At 46.5% G+C, this 19,871-nt stretch overlaps 5 protein-coding genes across 5 annotated transcripts; 3 read left to right on the forward strand and 2 right to left on the reverse strand.

The window, feature by feature from the left end:
• Window positions 1-1,242: 1,242 nt before the first annotated feature.
• Window positions 1,243-2,449, forward strand: F4812DRAFT_457154 (GNS1/SUR4 membrane protein; the record flags this gene model as incomplete). The annotated part of the gene is made up of 4 exons (XM_047937122.1): window positions 1,243-1,665; window positions 1,725-1,794; window positions 1,852-2,064; window positions 2,127-2,449. The coding sequence occupies 4 exons, from the start codon at window positions 1,243-1,245 to the stop codon at window positions 2,447-2,449; spliced, it is 1,029 nt and encodes a 342-aa protein (XP_047792068.1).
• Window positions 2,450-3,986: 1,537 nt separating this feature from the next.
• On the forward strand, window positions 3,987-4,557 carry F4812DRAFT_420231 (uncharacterized protein). The gene has a single exon (XM_047933427.1). The coding sequence runs from the start codon at window positions 4,241-4,243 to the stop codon at window positions 4,478-4,480; it is 240 nt and encodes a 79-aa protein (XP_047792069.1). The 5' UTR covers window positions 3,987-4,240; the 3' UTR covers window positions 4,481-4,557.
• Window positions 4,558-5,925: 1,368 nt separating this feature from the next.
• On the forward strand, window positions 5,926-7,041 carry F4812DRAFT_457156 (uncharacterized protein; the record flags this gene model as incomplete). Its single annotated transcript, XM_047937123.1, has 1 exon — window positions 5,926-7,041. The coding sequence occupies one exon, from the start codon at window positions 5,926-5,928 to the stop codon at window positions 7,039-7,041; it is 1,116 nt and encodes a 371-aa protein (XP_047792070.1).
• Window positions 7,042-7,354: 313 nt separating this feature from the next.
• On the reverse strand, window positions 7,355-7,943 carry F4812DRAFT_457157 (uncharacterized protein; the record flags this gene model as incomplete). Its single annotated transcript, XM_047937124.1, has 2 exons — window positions 7,355-7,509; window positions 7,709-7,943. The coding sequence occupies 2 exons, from the start codon at window positions 7,941-7,943 to the stop codon at window positions 7,355-7,357; spliced, it is 390 nt and encodes a 129-aa protein (XP_047792071.1).
• Window positions 7,944-13,909: 5,966 nt separating this feature from the next.
• Window positions 13,910-15,394, reverse strand: F4812DRAFT_302106 (uncharacterized protein). The gene has a single exon (XM_047931233.1). It carries the CDS (start codon window positions 15,205-15,207, stop codon window positions 14,077-14,079), a length of 1,131 nt encoding a protein of 376 aa, XP_047792072.1. The 5' UTR covers window positions 15,208-15,394; the 3' UTR covers window positions 13,910-14,076.
• Between the last annotated feature and the right edge of the window lie 4,477 nt (window positions 15,395-19,871).

The following is a 19,871-nucleotide window of genomic DNA, read 5'->3' on the forward strand; positions in this document are numbered from 1 at the left end:
TATTATTAGTCCCCCACGCTAAAATGCATACTAACCACAAGCCCCTTATGCCAGCAGCAGCAGCAGTCTTGTCCGTTGCATCGTTCATTATTTTGTTGACATTATATTATGGAGTCAAGCGCGGTTTTCGCAACTTGCACGGGAATCCCGAATTACGTGTCTACAAATAATCCTCATAACGGAAAACGACCGCAGTACCCATATTTCGAAATTGGCCGAGGTTGTGGCATTGGTAACTCGATCGATTATCTTACCTTACCTTACCTACACCGCAAACGAGGTAAAGTTGTGCTGGCCGGGCTGGTATTATATTGTGCAAAACTTTATAAATGTTCACCTGAAACTTGACAGATTGGAGATTGGAGATTGGAGACCGTAGCGCATGTACCAGAAAGATCTCAACGAACCTTTCGTGTCAATTTCTGGTTCTAAACTTCTTTTATGCGCGACAACCCCAGATACGATAATAGGTAATAAGAAAGAAGAATAAAAAAAGTAGAATAATAATAGCATTGACAGTTGAAATTGACAGCTCTCGTCATGTACAAGGTAGGCTTCATTTCAACAAAAGCATTAGGCACATTAAGCATATGCAGGTACAAACATTTCGGAGACCTGTCATGGTAGAAAGTCAAAAGTACCTGCCATGTAGTTGGTTAAACCTTATGGGCGTGTAATGGGCGGTAATAGGCGGTAACGCGCGGAGAATTTGCTGCGTTTAAAAAGCACGTGTCAGGCATAGGTACTTGCGCAGTACGGTTTAGCAGCCTTATTCAAAAAGACGGTCTCCGAGGGTCCCGCCAATCCGATCGGTACATCCATATGGAACCAGTCTAATCACTCAATTAGCCAATCAGAGTTCAACTAAGTCGCGTCCCCTATTGCTGGCGTGGAGTTTTAATGAGGAACCGAATTCCGTCTTTCTCAACTTTTTTTTTTTCTATATTCACGATTTCTCCCAATCGTGGACTTTTTTTTCACAAGTCCCAATCTTCTCTTTTCCTTTTCTCCCTCTCCTTCTTTTTTTTCTTCTTCGTACCCTAGCCGGCGAGTCCATCGTAGGTTTGTAATAACTTCAAGTCACTCCTTCAAACAAAGTAGTCTCGTACTGCTCGAGCTGCTTGTCGCGAATAGCCTTGCTAGTTCTTATTTCCCTCAAACGTCGAGCGCAAATAATACACTACGCGCCTTCGAGTACATACACTTGACTCGACTCGTGTCTAATATACACTATTCTACACCATGGCTTCCCCGGCCCCCGCCGCTATCTGGGAATCTCTTCCCGTCCCGACCGTCGATCGACCTTTTGGCATACAATTATGGCCTTACTTCAACAAAGCTTTCGAAGTAGTTGCGGGCTATCCTGCCGACGACTTTCGGTTCGTGGCCGGCAAGACGCCAATGTCTACTCTGAAGGAGACATTGACCTTTATTGTCATATACTACCTAATCATCTTCGGTGGTCGCGAGTTTATGCGCAACAGGGAGCCCTTAAAACTGAAGGCTATCTTTTTGATCCACAACTTTTACCTTACCGCTATTAGCGGAATACTTCTGGCGCTGTTCATCGAGCAATTGCTACCAACCATCGTTCGCTATGGGCTTTTCTTTACCATCTGCGATAAAGACGGCGGTTGGACGCAGCCTCTGGTCGTCCTCTACTATGTAAGTTTTCGTTCGACCGCTCCCTTTGAGCAGGAAGAGGAAATGCTAACCCGATTTAGCTGAACTACCTCACCAAGTACCTGGAACTTCTGGACACCGTCTTCCTCTTCCTAAAGAAGAAGCCCCTGAGTAAGCATAAATCACGAACCGATTTGGAGGATTAACATTTTTTAACGTATAATACAGCCTTCCTACACTGCTACCACCACGGCGCTACTGCATTCCTCTGCTACACTCAGCTTCTCGGTTCCACCGCCGTTTCGTGGGTTGTTATTACCTTGAACCTGACTGTCCACGTCGTTATGTACTGGTACTACTTCCAGAGTGCTCGCGGAATCCGTATCTGGTGGAAGGAATGGATTACCCGTCTACAGATCATCCAATTCATTATCGATCTCGGTATGTCAGAACCTTCGGGTGTCATATTTTTTCAGGGGGAGCGTAATACTAACTCATATTAGGATTTGTCTACTTCGCTTCGTACACATACTTCACGTCTACTTACTTCCCGAGCCTGCCGAGCGCAGGCAAGTGCGCAGGAGAGGAGTTTGCCGCCTTCGCTGGTATTGGCACTTTGACCTCTTACCTGGTTCTATTCATCTCTTTCTACTTCGCTACGTACAAGAAGGACCACAAGGCGCCTAGCACTCGCAAGACCCTTCGCCGTATGTCTCAGGCTCCTCTTCCGGACCACCACACCGTTGCACATGCGGCGAAAATACCGCAAGCCAAGACCACGGGGGTTAAGACCAACGGAGTCGCAACTCGATCCCGAAAGGCTTAAGCGCACGAGCTTGGTGTTAGAAGTCCAGATAGATGGCCCGTAGTTAAAGATATTTGGATCGCCATTTCAACATAGAAAGATTTTTGTATTCCGATATTCACGATGGACTCGAATGCTGGGGTTGTTATCTCTTCTACGGCCGTGGGAGCATTGTATTAATGGGTTGGTCATTGACGACGATATATTACAAAAGAGGCTATGATGGGATTACTGGATGGGGAGGGAGATGAAATAGTAATATGGTTGTACAACTATAGGAGTTTTCGTTAAATTTGGAGTTTACGGACGGTCGGGTGATGGCAAAAAAGCATCTGAGGATTTTGGGACAGCATGGAAGGACGACGTCGGCTACCATGTCCACAACCTCAACGTTTTGTACCCTTTCGTATCGCATAAATCCGGGTCGGCGCTTACAAAGTCGAATAAAGAGAAGACGAGAACAATATGCATAATAGCAGTTAATACGATTGATAATACACTAAAGTCGCTACGGGTTTTAGGTCTTGTTTGTTGTGAGAATAATGAATGACATTGGGTCTATGGGGAAATAGCTCTTAGATAAGGAGTATTCTATCCTTGGAAGTTAGACATGCGGAAAGAGAAGAGTTAATGTCAAGTAGTTGGTCTCAGTTGGATACCCCTTGGCCACTCAACTAGTCGACAGGTAAGACTATGGGAAATATTAACGTATACGAATCTTCGAAACCACCAAGTGTGGCTCGATACGTAACGTCGATTCACCTCTGGCGCATCTCGTTTACACCCAGCTACATACCCAGGTACCCGGTAATAGCATATAGGCTCATAGAGTCTAAGAGGTAGGCAGGCAACTATTTAAAGCCAGCCATGTCTCTGCCTCCTCCGACCGGAAATTCGGATACCCAGGTGGCTGAACGCCTGTGTACTACCTACGTACGTACCTGACTTACTCACTCTTGGAGTCTTCTCCTATTTCATGGATGGTTTGGAAGCTACTACGAAGTATATTGGCGTCATTAGGGGGTGGCGAGTTTTGAAGTAGCCGTATAGTATTGTACCTCTTACATAAGCTTCTAACTTCGATTGGTTGGATCTCTTGTATGTAGGTTGTACTATTCTTAGGGGGGCATGTTCTAGGTCTATCTAACCTAGGGCTTTTTTGAAGCTTTGATCTGTTGGTTCGAGTGGGACATCTCGCACTTGAGGACCATATACTGACTGCATATATGAGGTACTATTTATTCCTAAGTATGGGCCGCTCCCAAACTTGAGTTATTAGTAGAAATCGGGAGGCTCGCCAAATTCTATTCCAAAAGTTTTGAAGTAGTTAGGGATTAATGACCACCAGGCTTTAGCATCATTGTCCGTTTTACTAGATAAGTTATACTTGAAGATAAAATACCTAGCTAGAAGTAACTATTCAAACAACAAGACAACAGGTAGGCAAAGTTACCTAAGGTATATCACAATCTTCATGGAGGGTTGGCGTATATAGTTGCCACTACTTTCTCGTTATTTTTTACGGTTTTACTTGTGGCGATTTTAAATCCATCCTAGCTATGGTGATGGTGATGATGATGAGAATCTAGGATAACCTTACAACGTTGCTCCCGAAGCTACATCTATTGGGCATGAGACGTCCAAAGTGCTTCCTTCGACCCACGTCTCCCAAAGAAGAATCCGACGAAGAGTTCAACCTCAGGAGTACAGAATGCCGGCTCTGGTACGGGATCCTGCACGCGGCGAAGCGCAGCCCCTGGTCCGACACCGCGCAGCGCGAACGTCGTCTGGTATCTCTTGCGCAAACGATCAATGCGCGCCCCGATGCTCCACCTCCCCGGCAATAATGTGATGCAGGCGACAGTACATATCACGGCGGCGAGCGTGTGGCTCCGGATCGCGAGGCGGTATATGTGGGGTCTACGGACGGAAGGGGGAAGGGGTATCTCGTCTTGCACAAAATGTCATTGTAGATATACTGGAGATATAATACCAGTTATAACCGCGACGAGCTACTCCGAAATCATTATTTTCTGGTCTCCCCGGAAGTAGGTAAGTTATCAGGACATGCAAGTATAAGGGTGACAGGCGAGTCGTATAAGCACGTTGCTGAATAAGTCGCCAGTAACCGTGCATGTAAGGTAGCAATGTTGAGCTTGTTACTATCTACCTAGGTACACACTGTTAGATACCTACCTAGACGTTAAGTAGTTGCTATCGCCAAGGACTGTTATAGGACCGTGAGTACGGCTGCCGGACCCGAAGGGTTGGGTGCCGCTAACACGTAAAGTCCCGTTGATAAACTAGAGCATAATGGTATAGGGTTAGTCATGTTGAATGGAGACTACCTAAATGAATTATTAGAGAAGATTATCTAATTGATGTTATTGTATAGAGTGAAACCAGGTATGCAGCTTCCTGCAATCAAATATACTGTACTGTATTGTACTACCATCTTTTCAGGTAGCGTCGATCGCTACTATAATGCCACCAAAGTAATAGCAAAGACGCCACTTCCTCCCAAGCCAATGCCATTATGTCAGTATACCTACCAGGCACCTAAGGTAGATAAGTACCTAAGTAGTTGCAGGTACCTTTTTTCTTACCTGAATCAAGAAACGAAATGAAATGTCCGACCGAACAATGCGGTCGAGTAACGAAGGTGTCACTTATTATATGAGCTGTCTTAGCCTATCTACGAATCTATTCCGCTCGTCGGTAATCATCTACCATATGTCGCTAGTTGCAGAGCCGCTTGGCATACTCATTCCCCTTAGGAATTAGTTCTGTTGTGATATCAAACAACCTGTCAGCTTTGTTTTTATTTTTATTTTCATTCTTGTTGTGGCCGTCATTATACATTAACTCGTTACAACTAAGATACAGGGACCTGGCCCGTCGTGGGATTTGTACTATTTAATGTTAGGTACCTACCTAGGTTGCTAGTTGTCAGCAGAGAGAAGGATTTATCGAGCTTTCCACTCTACCGGGACACACAAAATAGGCTTCTTTGGGAACTCTACTACTATCAAGCCTCACCATCTCGGCTCGTCAGAATACCGCCGACTAGTTTATTATTCTCAGCGCAGCCAAACCGGCAGCCGGGCCTGTCGATCAGAATGCGTGAGTCGCCAGTCTCAGAACGCCACCATTGGAATCGGTTGGCTCTCCTCTCTCCCGCATGTCTCTAACAGGTTTATTGTACTCGTATCTGCTGCAAGGGTTGCTTGGTCCGATCCATATCACAAATACCACCCCGTCATGATATCATCAAGCGAAATTTGGATGTCCTACCCAGCATGCATTAGAAGAATTCGTGGCGCACAGAGCAGACGCGCTATTGGAAAAGCCGCCGATGTGAGCTGTCAGCCCAATATGAGAGTAGCATAATATAAACTGCCGTCCGTCCCGGTTGGGTCAGATCAACAAGAGAATTTCAGGTATCTGGCAAGGTCATCTCTTCATTCTTCAAGAATCATCACGTGCTATCTCTCACAATGGCAATCCGATCTCTTCTACAGCTGTGCCTTCTGAGCCCTCTCGTCTCTGTGGCTACCGCGAAGCCTATCGTAGGGAAGAGAGGCTTGTTTTCGGACACTCAGAAGCTCGCTGACCCGACCTACGGCCCAGTCCCCGGACAGGACCCTATCTTCACCACCTACTATGGCGTCGAGGCACCTTTCCCCGGAAACCTGAGGCATCCTGTCTTGCCCACCAAGGCCGGTCCGCCCGGAGAGGATGATGTTGTCTGGCAGAACTTGCTCTCCGCCGAATGGGTCATCTTCGACTTCTACCAGCAAGCTGTCGCCGCCTTCAACGAGACGGCTTTCATCGAAGCTGGCATGCCCAACACTACATACAAGCGCATCCAAGAAATTCGAAACAACGAAGCCGGTCATTTGCGCATCTTCCAGAACCAGATCTCTCCCACATCAGTCAAGCCTGGCGCGTGCGAGCACCAGTACCCCTTCTACGATCCCATCTCATTCTTAGCTCTCGTAACCGTTCTTGAGATCTCCAGCATGGCTTTCTTAACCGGATTGGTGCAGGATGCTAAGCTCTCTTCGTCGCAAGCCGCGATGCTTGCTATCGCCCAGACTGAAGCGCGCCACGAAGTATGGAGCTTGATCGAGATCTGGAAGACGAACCCCTTTGGCGGCCCGGCTGATACCGTGTTTCCCTATGCCAACCAGATTCTCGACACTACCAACGGTTTCATCGTGCCCGGTAGCTGCCCCTCGGAGAACCCCGTGTACCCGTCACCGCGCCAGGGTCTGCCCGCCCTGAGCGCCGCCAAAAACACCACGTCGCTGACGCCTGGTTCTAACATCGGTCTCGCATTCACTGACCCTACCAACCAACCTGAGTTCGACAGCGACAAGCAGTACTACGCCGTCTTCTTCCACGGCCTCGCGAACATCAGCGTTCCCATCGACACATCATACTGGCCCGAGCGAGACATCCGCGTCACCATTCCCGAGAAATTCGAGACTAGGGGTGTCATAGTCGCAGTCGTTGCTGACGCCCCCGGCGCTCCGGCCAAGGAGAACGTCGTGGCTGGACCTGGTATTATCCTCGAACAGCCGTCCGCGCTTGGCACGAAGCTGCTGTAAAATGTTACCAAAGGTGGTGCTGTATGAGTATGAGTACGAGTACATAAGTGTCACGAATTAGATTGTGGATTATGCCAACGTATACAAGCAGATGGGTTAGATGACTGGCTTTTAATCTATATTTTTAGTAATGTCAATGTTTAATAATATTCAGGTACAAACCACAATCTTTCACATACCCTAGGTACCTACCTAAGTTAAACTGATCATACCTACCCTGATGTTGAATCATAAAAACAACCATGTTTAGATCATCAGCCAAATAACTGGATATTGTTCCATAAAGCTTATTTTAATCTTATTAATAAAATAGTCATAAGTAGTTCTTCGTCGACATCGGACCGCTCATGTCGTTTTCCTGATGGACAACTACCAAGATGTAAAATCTTAACCTTTGCCGACGCCCCCGAATATCAGCCGCTTTCGACGGCGCTCGAGAATCTGTGGCCTCGCAGCCAGCACCTTGGCCTGTGAAGTTGGAATCGTGTTAGCTGAATGCGGTCTTTGATGAGCGGGAGAGCAGGTAGGTTAGGTAGGTAGGTAGATAGGTAGATAGGTTACATAGACGGATTAGGGAGGGTTGGAGAGATTTAAGGGGGAATGGGGATAGAGAAGAGAAGAGAAAAGGGGAGAAGGAGGAGAAGGAGGAGAAGGAAGGAAGTCTTACCGCACCAGATCATCCACAGCTGCTTGCACATCTTCCTGTCGGGGCCTGGCTTGTTGTCGCAGTTGTAAGGGGCGTTGTCGTCGTAGCATGTGTCGCAAGCCTTCTGCGTGCTGTCATTGGGACAGTGAACTTGGACGTCTTTGAACATGACGCCAACGCCGACGTCGGGGGAGATGGAAGGAATGGTTCCGGGTCTGGGTCTGGGTCCGAGGCCGGGGAGAGTGGTGGTGTTCATGGGTGTGGCGGTGATGGAGAGGGGGGGGGGATAGGAGGAGGGAGAAGTAGAGACGCATTTTGAATTACCTAGAGGGACGGTGATAGTAACGGTGGTGGTTTAGTTGTTTGGGGGGTAGGAATAGGAGATGGCTACCTAGGTAGGTAGACCGAGTCTGTGAGTATGAGAGAGGAGGGAAGACTTGGGTATCGAATCTATCGATGTAATATGATCTAGGGACCTAAGGTGAATTCCCAAAGACGATCCGACGGGGAGGGGGGAGAGGAGGGGCATACCATGTCTATGTAGCTGTTGGATACCTTAGGTACCTAGGTAAGGTAAGGTAAGGTAAGGTAAGGTATACCGCTTAACCTGTTTGGCTTTGATATACTTACCATCGCGATTACCACGGGAAGACTTGAGCGTGCTTCACTGTTTACTTGCGGGTATCACGAGGATAGCAGAAATGACAAACTTTATTCGGCAATGGGAGCGGTTAGCCGAGTAACTGTAGGTATAGGTTGTGTCGTGGTGTGGTGACTTCTAATTACCACTGCGAATGGCTGGTCAGAATAGACTCGCGATAGCTACTACAAACGCGCGACCGTTGATTCCGAAATTCTCTGGCACGGGTCATCAGAGGAGCTTCTCTTAAGGAGTGGTGTCGTCTAGGCCTCCTTTTCACAGGTGAAAGCGCGAATACTACAAGCGAGTGTACAGACTGGCTTATACAGCCTTGTCCATGGATGTCGGCACGATCTGGAAAGATATTAAATATTTCGCGCTAGAGCCACTGGCTCTCTAGGGCTAGAACCGTTGAATCTAAAATGCTGCTTCTGGTCATATACTGGCGTACCGGTAGTAGCACGAGCGTGCGGCTCTTGTTCACTTGTCAGACTTTGTGGCCGGGATGGGCATGGAGGAAACGGGCATCTTACTATTGTAGAAATATTACCTACGGGAAACTTTTCTTCTTTTTTTAAAAAAGGAGGAGAATGAAATAATGAACTCATACATTTCTAGCCGATTTGGATTATTAATACTATTGAACGTAGAATTTGACTTTGAGCAGAAATTCGGACGCGTTGTCGCGTTCAGAAAGCTTTGCAAACGCCCCTTTTTATTGTCGCTTGTGATACGTATAACGTATAAGCAGTCATGCCTCTACCACCTTTACACCAACAGACAACTAATACGATGAATAAACCAGGTGTCATTAATTCCTACTCTGATATGTATTAAAGCTAAACGAGAAAAAAAAGACCCTATGCTGTCACCGTCAATAGATAAACGAAGGCTATGATAGATCTACAACGTACCTAGGTACGTAAGTCCGAGTGATGCTTAGGGTAGATAGATAAAAAGAAAAGAAAGAGATAAAAAAAATTGTCTGTGAGTTGGCCACCCAGGGAATCGAACCCTGGGACCTAGCGATATTTCTAAGGATAATGTTAAGGATGATGCGCTAGTAGAGAAGGTTTTAGGTATGGCGGAGGAAAGCAACGCTGAGAGTAGAATATTTCGCTAGGCCGTACCAACTCAGCCATTTTTTTCCCTTCTGGTAATAACCCCCTATATTCTTTTGACTTATAAGGACTTGTTCGGGGTTGGGAATGGAGAAGGGGGGGTGGTGGCTTGGTAGAAGGTTCTCGCGGTCGTAGACGGCGTTGAACTCTGTTGAGCACAGGTGTCGGTGGCGGAACGTCAAAGCGTTGGTGTAAAGAGAGGGGAGAGTCTCGGGGAACGGAGTAGTAAGCGGTAAGGCACGGGCTCTCCTATTGCAAGTGTTAAATTATAAGAGTTGCCATTCTGTGGGAGAGGGGTGTCTACCTTAGATTATGCCATGTAGAACATGGTGCAATGGTAATACTTGAAAGGTCAATTTAACGAAGCTGGACTCCTATGAGTATTGCTCTATAAAAGCGATAAAGCTAATGAGATGGAGTTTTGGACGCTTTAGATGAAGAACCCAATAATAACAGGTTATCTGGTAAAGCCATCGTGACGGCACCGGCACCGGCACCGGTCCCGGAATCCGGCGTACCCACAAACTGGAAGTTCATTAAGCGAGCCCGTCCTTCCGGCCCGCTCCCGAATCGCGTGATCCCGATACCTTACCCAAACAACGGTCATTACCCAAACCGGGTACCTGACCTGATCTATCCAAAAACAATAATAATACTACCAGGTAGTGAGCAACTAGATCGACCCTGCAATCTTGTCTCCGTAGCCACGTGCCCGAAAAAAAATTCCCTCCAGCAGCAGATCGTATTCCAATCACGCTGAAACGCGCAGGGGAGGGGGGGGAAAAGGCGAAACGACCAGCCCCAGGGCATGGGAAAGGCCCCTAAGCCGGGATTCGCAGATACCATACCCACCGTCGTCTGTGCGTTACCACGAGCAACGGCAAAGACGACATCACATATGTACCTTAGGTACATAGTATAGGTAGTGGACGTATTCTTTTTCTTCGTCTCGAGTTTCAGATCGTACCCTTTTTGCTTTTGCGCCCATGGTGCTGGGAGGATCCATCACAGTCACATCGCATCCATTGTACGGATTACGTTTTTTTAAGATCCCTACCTACCTGCTCGCAGCGTACGTGACGTGACGTGACGTAACCCAACGGAACGGGATGGGGAATGGATAGGACATATACTCTTTTTTTGTTTCTTCTGCCTCGCCGCATGAAGAAGATACGACAGCTCTGATACCGGGATGCTCGCGGGGCGGGCGGCCTGGTGCAGATCAGATATCAGGTAGGTTCGGTTACCGTCTATGCGGCCGCCATCATATGTCAGGTATTATACCTTAGGTATGTTTGGATATCGGAAGCTACGGCCTCTCCCTCGCTTCTTTAGTACAGTTGGTCCCATTTAATAAATGAGTGGACGGAATCTCGTGTTGAAGTAATCAGTTAATGGGGACCGGACGTTACGAGTTAAGAGGGAGGTAATCTAATAAGGAGGTAGCTTAGCTTGGCTTGGCTTATCCCAAGCCGTATACAGACAGGTATGCGCCCGCCATATCTAAGCGCCTCGATCGATGCTCCTCGTGCGAACCAACGGCCACAGGCAACACTTAGATAGATAGATAGATATATGGATAGATGGGTAGAGATGGCGGCGGCAAGTTGGAACAGAATTTGCGTTTCGATGGGCAGCACGGCAGAAACCCCTCTCACCCCTCTATTGCAACATTTGCTTTCGAGCTTTCGATCTCGACCCAGGCCGATTAGCGACCCGCCAGAGTGGGAGGGGCGTTTTTTTCTATTCCTTTTTTTTTTCTGGGGAATTACTATGTACCTAGCTACCTGGTATGTACGTACATGCAAGGTAACATGTCGTTCCCGAGGTCATGTCGTTATCCACCTGGCAAGAATTAAGCTTCTGGGCTTTGCTTGTTTGATATTCCTCGGGACCTTGTTTCATCGAGGCGGGCCTGGCGGGGAAGGGAAAGGGTCCAGCTGCTCGGAGCAACGATCTGCTTGCGTGCGTGCTTGCTTGCTTCAAGTTTAAGATATGATGCCTCTATACAGTTAAACCTTAATTCTTTTTTCTTCTTCTTTTTTTCTCTTTAATAACCCCTGTCCGCGTTCCGCTATGGAGGGGTTTTCAACATCGGCCGGTTGGTTGGTTTCCTCCTACCTTGTCATCTATAGTATATTATACCGTGCCGTGTTATAATATATGTGAGAAGCAGGAAACGATACTACTATACTGCATGCGATTAAGGCCATGCGTAGATAATTGGTCCGGATGTTAAAGATCTTTAAAACCCGATTTTTTTTTACTGGAGCGAACCGAGTGGTTGGCGGTCTGGCGATTGATCGCGCATCCGGCTTTTACAGGAGGTACTGTATGTACCTATGCGATGTCTTATTTAAAGTCAGTGCTTGCAGTTCCGAACAAACTAAACCACCATAGATAGTATATATGGTACCTAGACCCCAATGCGATGGTTACTCTTCTTCTTCATGCGGTTTCTGCGGGCGTCTAAGGCAATTTCTTGCACTCGTGATTCGCTTGTAGGAGATGGGGGCAAACGCTTGCGCTGGGGTTGCATGATACATATAATATATAATATATACGTGCGCTACAAATAGGTAACATAATTTACGATATCTTAGGTAAGGTATATATCTGGGTTATGGGTTGTATATAGGAGAATTCTGTCCTTACCCCTTACTTTGTTTTTCCTCCTTAGTCTGGCTGTCGTATCATGTATGTACAAAGCACGGCATCAGCAGCAGCAACGGTGGCGTATATCTCGTACCTACTTGCAGTGATGTTGTGTAACTTGAGAGAGTCTGTTTGCTGTTGGCAGCCCCCTAAGTATTGGTTAGTTCGCTGCGCCATCTGGCCGCTGGCCGGCCGGCCAACCGAATAGTTAAACTGCGAGCAAAATCTACAGAGGTATGTATGTTGATATATGCAGTTAGGTATTATATAAGTCTGCATGGCCTCAACGGCCGTAACGGTCTTTACATGTTATGTAGTGATTGATACGCCTCGATATATCCGCATCCAAGAATAACGCAACGTACATACATACAGTATTCTCACTGGCAGCAAAGTCGCGATCCTCAGTGATCGAATCAGCGGCGATTTAGGGTTTTTTTTTTCTTCGCTCATAGCCTCCCCCACCTGCTCCGCCATACCATTAACATTATCAGGTGGGCAGCGCCGTGGCCCGTTCTGGATTCGCGGGATGGGGTTCACACAAGCACTAATACCTGTTTTTTTTCCTTTGTTTTTAAGACAAAGCTTTTCCCATAAAGGACTTCTCGGTCATTACATTCCGAAGGTGACCCATCTTTGCCCATCGGGGAGGTAAAGATTGTAACTGTCGATTACCTGACACGGGATCTTGGGGTTTCCTTTAAAGGAGAAAAGAAGAGAGGAGAGATAGATACACAGACAAGGGAAATAAAGTTAGGTTGGGTATTACACGGCATCTTGCAGCGCAGCTTGCATCTTTGGGGTTTGGGTTAAGCCGTTGGTGATAGCTATGACATGATGATGGGTGACGGCGACGGATGGTTAAGCAGGCTGTAGTACAAGACATGCATTATTCCCGTATCCATTGGGTCCTGCATACTTCATATGTGCTAAATAAAGCCCTTAACTAACGTTAGGTAGGTAGTCGACATCTCGTATGCGCCGTCATCGCGTCTTCTAGGAGAGGTTGGGAAACTACTAACTAGTTCTATGAGAGAAAAAAAGTTAGATCACGAGTTCGTAGCAGTTAGAAAAAAGATGGCATGTAGCTACCTGGTAGGCATGTGCAGGTCAGAAAGTTCTGAGTTGGCTGGGGATGTGGTGTGGTGGGATAGAGTCATGATTGGTCCGGAATACGTATACTTTCTTAGTCTCGTTCCTTGCATGTGTAAAAGTCTGGCCTTGACATGTAAAGTCTCATAGCTATAATGGTGTCAACACCTTAGACCGCCCGCTATCGGCAGGAGAGAGAGAGAATTAAGAAAATATTTTCTGAGGGAGCCAAGACGGTTATGCGCCCTACGATATACCAGTCGCGATTGGAAATCCAGTAAGGTCGATTGTGAAACTTGGTGTGCTGAAAAAATCAAGATATGGTCGTATCGTTAAAGTCTCGTTTCGCCAATCACAAGCCAAGGACTCCTGTTATACTGAAACGTCTAAGTATCGGGCTGAGCCCAACTTCAGATGAAACGAATAGAGAACTAGTATTTAGAAGAATATACCATGTTACAGATAAGCTATATCACTTTCACACACCGAAGTCATTGAAGGAGAAAAAAAAGAGCTTAGGAGTAGAATCAAGAAGAGTTGTGACGTAGTATCATTTATCTAGGAGCCATTGTAAGCGCTACGATAGCGTCAATAGACTTATGCTAATCCTCTCAAGTAGCTTGTTGCTATCAAATTTCCTTCCCACCTATCCCTTATACTGCGTGGCTCGTGAATAAGTATGTATCCCAAGGTATCGAAATCAACTCTCTCCCATTAACCCCTAATGTCAAACTTAATGCACCTGGAAAGTTGTGGTGATAATGCGCTTCCCAAAACCTAACTCCATCTTATATTGTTCCTAGAACGCCTCCCACTAGTATGCCTCCGATAGTAATGAAATTAATAAGAAAAATATATAATGATAAAAGAGTGTGAGTTGTTCACGGCTTGCTGAGCCGTAAGCTCCGCCGCCGATTCATATGGAGACCGCTTAATATGCCTCTCTTGAAAGTAGGGCTCGGGCTCGGAGGCAGCGACGACGGAGGTAGCTTAGTGAGTAATCGTGGTTGTGATTCCCTCCGCGCCGACATCATGATATCGTTGTAGGTCACGGGGGTCTGATGCCACGTGGTACGAGCAGACAACGGTTCCGGTTTGCTGGCATGCTGGTCCTCGCCGGCTGTGCGTAACGTATTTAATGCAAGTTGAAGATCCGTAGTTGAGCTTGATATAGATCTCAAGCTGAGGATACTGTCTCTGGAGGCGGCCTCTTTAAGGTTGGGACGGCTGCGCTTCCTAACTAAGTTCATCGACCTTTGTAGACGATGGAATGGGGTCTTGGCTCGAGGGCTAGAGTCAGTTGAAACTGGGTCCTTCAACGCCGGTTCAAGCTTGTAGTTGCTATTGGCGAAGGGGTCCTGGCTGAGGAACGAGGGGTTCTCCCTAGGCATCTCCATGGAGGATGTGAAGCTGGTTTTCCGTAACGGGTGACTAGGTGGACTTTCAAACGAGGTTGTGCGGATAGAAGGAGAGGAGGATCTCGTTCGAGGTCTCCGCATAGGTGACACCGATCTTCGACAGCACGTTAGGTCCACCACCAAAGGCTTTCCGACATATATCACCGACACGGCCCTCGCGGTGTCCTCCTGACTCTTGCGTCGCCTTGGGAACTTCTCAGATCGGTCACTGTTAGATTCGTACTCGTAGTCAGAGAAGTCGTCTGCGGACGAAGAGGCATCCTCTTCGGAGGAAAGGTAGGCATCGTGCGGGTCGGCGATGGGTTCGGTCGAAATACGCTGCAGGGTGTTCAGAAGTCTCGTCGTCCTAAGTATACTCTTCTCCGGCAATTTAGGGGGCGCAATGGTAACCTCCCGAGCATCCAAAACTGTAGCCTCTTCGATAATGCATGCATCGTCCATATCGGTGAACACGTCGGCCAGGTCTTCCTCGCAGGTCGAATATGAAGCGAAGCTATTTCTCGACTGCTCTCGTGCTTCCTTAGATATCCTGGAAGCCACTGACATACGACCATCGTCCATCCCACTCGAAGGGTATGACTGTTCTACAGACATGATGGTAGCCTTTTTTCTTAAAAAAAAAGGAAAAAAAAAAGGAAAAAAAGATGTGGAATACGAGTTATGTGATATGGGTCCCCGGCGGTGAAGCCCTTAGGCGTTATATAGTATATATAAGTGATTCGAAGGCAAGAGAGTAAAAGGTAAAACTGAACCTGTCGATCCGTAAAGAATGTAAGCTGAGGCCGGCTCTTTTTCTTAAAAGGCAGTTAAAGAAAGAGCCTCGTGGGGTTCAATTTTTGTTTTGCGATGTGGACATGCGGATATTTCATATTGAAGGAAGACGACCTCAGTTGGGCAGTGGGCGGTATAGATATTCTTCCCATCAACAGCGTTTTTTCGTGTGTAAGTGGAAGGGTGGGGAGAATGTAGCTACGTACCTTGCACGACAGGGGGGCCTGGGGACAGAGGACAAGGGGTAGGGGTGGCTTTTTGTTCCCCTGAACCTGGAAAGCTGGAACACTGGAACGCAAGTCTTAGCGGGTGTTGTAACTCTCGAGACTTCAGACCCTGGACAGGGTTGAGGGGGGCCATGAATGGGTAGGTGCGTAACTAGGACTGGCTAGTCCATCCTTTTCTCATCAAGAAGAAACCGTCCAAAATAAAAATGTGCAGAGGATGTAACTAGTAGTACAGTAATATCGAAGAAATACGTGATAGTCAATCCTAAATAAGAACATGGAGAGGCTCGACTTGAGAAGAAAGTCTACTTGGCAGACTATCTCGGGTGTCGTCTTAATCTCAACGGCCCAAAATGTGTTGTTTCAAAGTTGTACATGGGAATTGAAGGTAGCGGCGTGTGCTTCGAACAGGGCAATGGGCGGTGATAGAGCACTTACATGACTTGATAAACACTGTAAATGTAAACGTAAACGTAAATGTGAGTTGCACAAGGTCGACAATGTTAGGCCTCGCTCGTTTCGTACAGACGACGGGTATTCAAGTCTAATATATCTCATATACGAAATATATAAAATATATGAAATAGGTATATGAAATTGAATATAAAAAAAAAGTAAAATTCTCTTGAAGCAAATCAAACAAATCAATGGAACCTACTTAACGTTAGCAAACTTGTGGGGGAGAAGAACGGTTCATGAAATACATACAGTTCGTACTAATATACTAATAATTGGAGGGCTGGTCCGAAAAGCAATTCGGATAACCGATGTCATAGCCACCGCACAGCACCCTTTCTTCAAAGTTCAAATGGTGGTATCTTGTTGCTATTTTTTTTTTTCGGTGCGTTTGCCAACATTTTACTTAAATGATATATGATTAGCTTCGTCCCTCCCTTCAAGCCATGATGCCATGATGCCACAAAGTCATCCTATTTTCAGACGCCAAATAGCCCTGGGAGATTTACCTTACATAGTATGTAAGGATGCAAATGAACATTCGAGATGACAACTTTCGAATAGCGGCAGGGCGAACATAAAAACTAACATTGTCTTGTGGAGTCTGCCAGCGGGATCTGTAAAAATACTTCCCATTCGAGGACGTGATCGCCCAAGGGTCTAGACGTTAGGATTGGGGTTAGGCAGGTTGTTCGAGGTAAAAAATCTCCATCATTTCGTATCCACCAAGTAAAGTCGGTGATAGAAAGGATTGGGGCCCTAGGAAGACCCGTCCATCGAAAATCCTCCATGACGAGAGACTTCGAAGCCCGTAAGCTACGAAGTGATTATCAATACCTCATAGTAGATGGAGGCTTACAAGTTACAACACAGTTAATAGGCGTTAGGCTGACTTGTACAATACTGAAAAGATAAACGGCATCGACATCGACATGGCACGTGCGGATACATTGGATCGAGACCCATGAAGTTCAGTTGATCAACCGATTCCAACGGAGGTTAGTCTTTGCGACATTCTCGCATAACACAAATTGGCGGTGCGCAAATCTTGTATTACATCGTGCCATACTATGTATTATTCAAGAAGAATTCAGGGCTTGCAATGCATTAGGTACAATACTAAGTAGAAATAATGGTGCAATTAGCAGCTTGCTCAACTAAATAATTCAAACTAAACTCCGTGTCGTTAGACCCCGTACTAGGTATGTAGACCCCAAACCGGTACAACACAATACCTCTTACCTAAGGTAAGGCAGTCACTGCGGCCGGTTGCGTGCGACGTGTTCTGCGTGTACTATGTAGGTACTGCGCGTACAGCATGTCTAAGTCGCCTATCATTAGCTCGCCCGCCGGGACCCGGAAGACCCGTTTCTTTTATTATCCGTACAGCTCTCTCCTTACATGTACCTGATAGATACCTGCACTTGCCTTACCTTGCCTTAGATAAAAAAAATTAAAAAATAGCAACCCCGAGATAAATCAAGACATGTTCAAGTAAAAAACTCCTCAACTCTACATAAAATTAATAACAGCGTAGTAGCGGCCGTTTGCATACAGCAACACGAATTGCAAGTGGCTAGCTGTACCTTTAAAAACTACCTCTTCACCGACCACTAGCAATGATCTACATTCCCACCGACTACCGCCGAGACTTTTGCGACGATTTATCCTTTAATATGGCAGGTACAGTACCTTTTTACGGCAGGCCGAACAAGGATAAATCTGTAAAATGCATCTTCTATTCGGCTTCTTTATTTCGTACTTGATCTGTCTTCTAAAGCAACCCGAAATCGATTAATTCGATATGCAAGTCTTCAGGAGAAGGGAGATCGAGATGTTTTGAAGCGTCATGTGAGAAACGAAAGAGGGGCGATGCGGAAACCGAAGCTACCAACTATATCTCGAGGGTGCAACCCGCACTAGAAAAGGTTGCAACGCTTATGGCCGTCGTGCCGGAGTGATTGGTTCATCGTCAACACTCGGCCGCTTGGGTATCATTGAAGTTCTACAACGTCTGGCCACTTAGACCGTTAGCCTTCTCAACTAATTCAACACACCCTTTCACGTCATTGCTAGCGTCAGGCTTCATTCGCAAATCATACTGGTGCATCTCTTCGGTCGTCCCGTCAGATACCCCCCCTAATATATTCCGAAAATTTTGATTATCCTGTTATTGAATGCCGGGAGACATCTCAACCACTTCTTTTTTTTACAGCAGGAACTCGTCATCAGCTATCATCTGTCATGTATTATGCATTCCTTCCATACAATGCGATCGAATCCTTTACTCCGGGTCTGTACTCAACTCTACTCGATTGGGCGATGGACTGGTGATCAGAATTACAACTGTTCAATGGCACTTACAAAAAGGACCTCTCCAGTTCACTATCTCGAATAATGGACCGAATACTTTATTACCCCTTAAATTCATGAAACGGTGTAACTCGAGTTCACCACTTAGAAGCGACGATATCCTTCGTTCCGACACGTTTTCAATCGCGGATAACTCGTGGCAAAACACTTTTTGACATCTGAAATGCTTCATGAGTACCCGTGTATTTTTTTTTCTTCGTCTAACATCGAATGCATTAAAGGTTGTAGGGCATGTTACTCGCTCTGCCGATGGCCCGGTTCCAAGAAGACACACTTCGCCAAATAATAGCCTGAATCATACATCTGCTTCAATTCATCAAATTCATCAAGAGTCTCGCTTGCGCGTCATATTCCGTTCAAGCGGGGGACATTACTTATCGGGACCTGCTTTCGACTATTTCGCCACAAGATCTTCCCTTGCCTTGATACGGAGCGTATGCATTCAGCCATGGTAGCCCATCCTCTGGTAAGGGTTCCCCGTACCAAGACTTACTGGTTTCTAAGAATACGTCCCATGAGAGTCGGGTGTCTTGTAACTTGTTGTAATTCTCGTACCTACACCAAGAGAGTAGGTATATATGTACCTACATGAGGTACGTACTTCTAGACATGATCTACGTTTCGACAGTTATGGCGTCACATCTATCACATCCGCATCTGAAACAGCCAATAGCGTCGGGAAGAGACGTTGCTCTCTTGCCTAGTTCGGCTAAGCGAATCTTAGCCTAGCTTTGATCCCCACAACCTTAATCCTAATCGCGTTTCTAAAAATGCATGATACCTTCACTCATACATTCTTTCGATATTCTTCCCATCTAGACAAGATTACCGAGAATATCGGTTGACTTTCATCTAACAATCATAGGAACGATCCTCGAAATAGGCGATTCCTCTGCAGCTCGATATCTACGACTCAAGTTTCTGTAGATCTCGTAGATCCAGCTTACTACCTACAGCGCGTTGGCGTCTTTCAAGACACACCCCCAGCCACATAATCCATGGAAAATGACATTGAAGTTTATTACGGCACCTTCGGAAATCGGGTTTGGATTATTTGTGAGACAACTTGCTTATGCTATCTCACTCGGCTGCTCCGGACACTTAGATAAAGGACTTCGTCCCGGTCAACGTGAGAACTGAATGCTGAACGGGCTTCCTGAATGTCGATTACACTCCGAGACAGCCTCTTCGTATTCCCCGGTAGCCTTATAGACAACTCCGACCGAGCTAAGAGCGAGACTATCGTCGTAAAACATTACCTCAGAGTAGCACATGGCATTTGTCCCCTTGCATACTCAAAGTCTGACTTCTATTTGCTATGATAAAGTTATAGTCCTACCGCCAAGCTGAGCTACTTAGTTTTATCTGCTTCCTTCTAGAAATGCACATTCTAATTCAAGGCGCAGTTCCGTTTCCAAAGTCCCGAGGTGT

This window comes from Daldinia caldariorum (genome assembly GCF_022478825.1).
Source record: "Daldinia caldariorum strain CBS 122874 unplaced genomic scaffold F4812scaffold_4, whole genome shotgun sequence".
NCBI lineage: Eukaryota > Fungi > Ascomycota > Sordariomycetes > Xylariales > Hypoxylaceae > Daldinia > Daldinia caldariorum.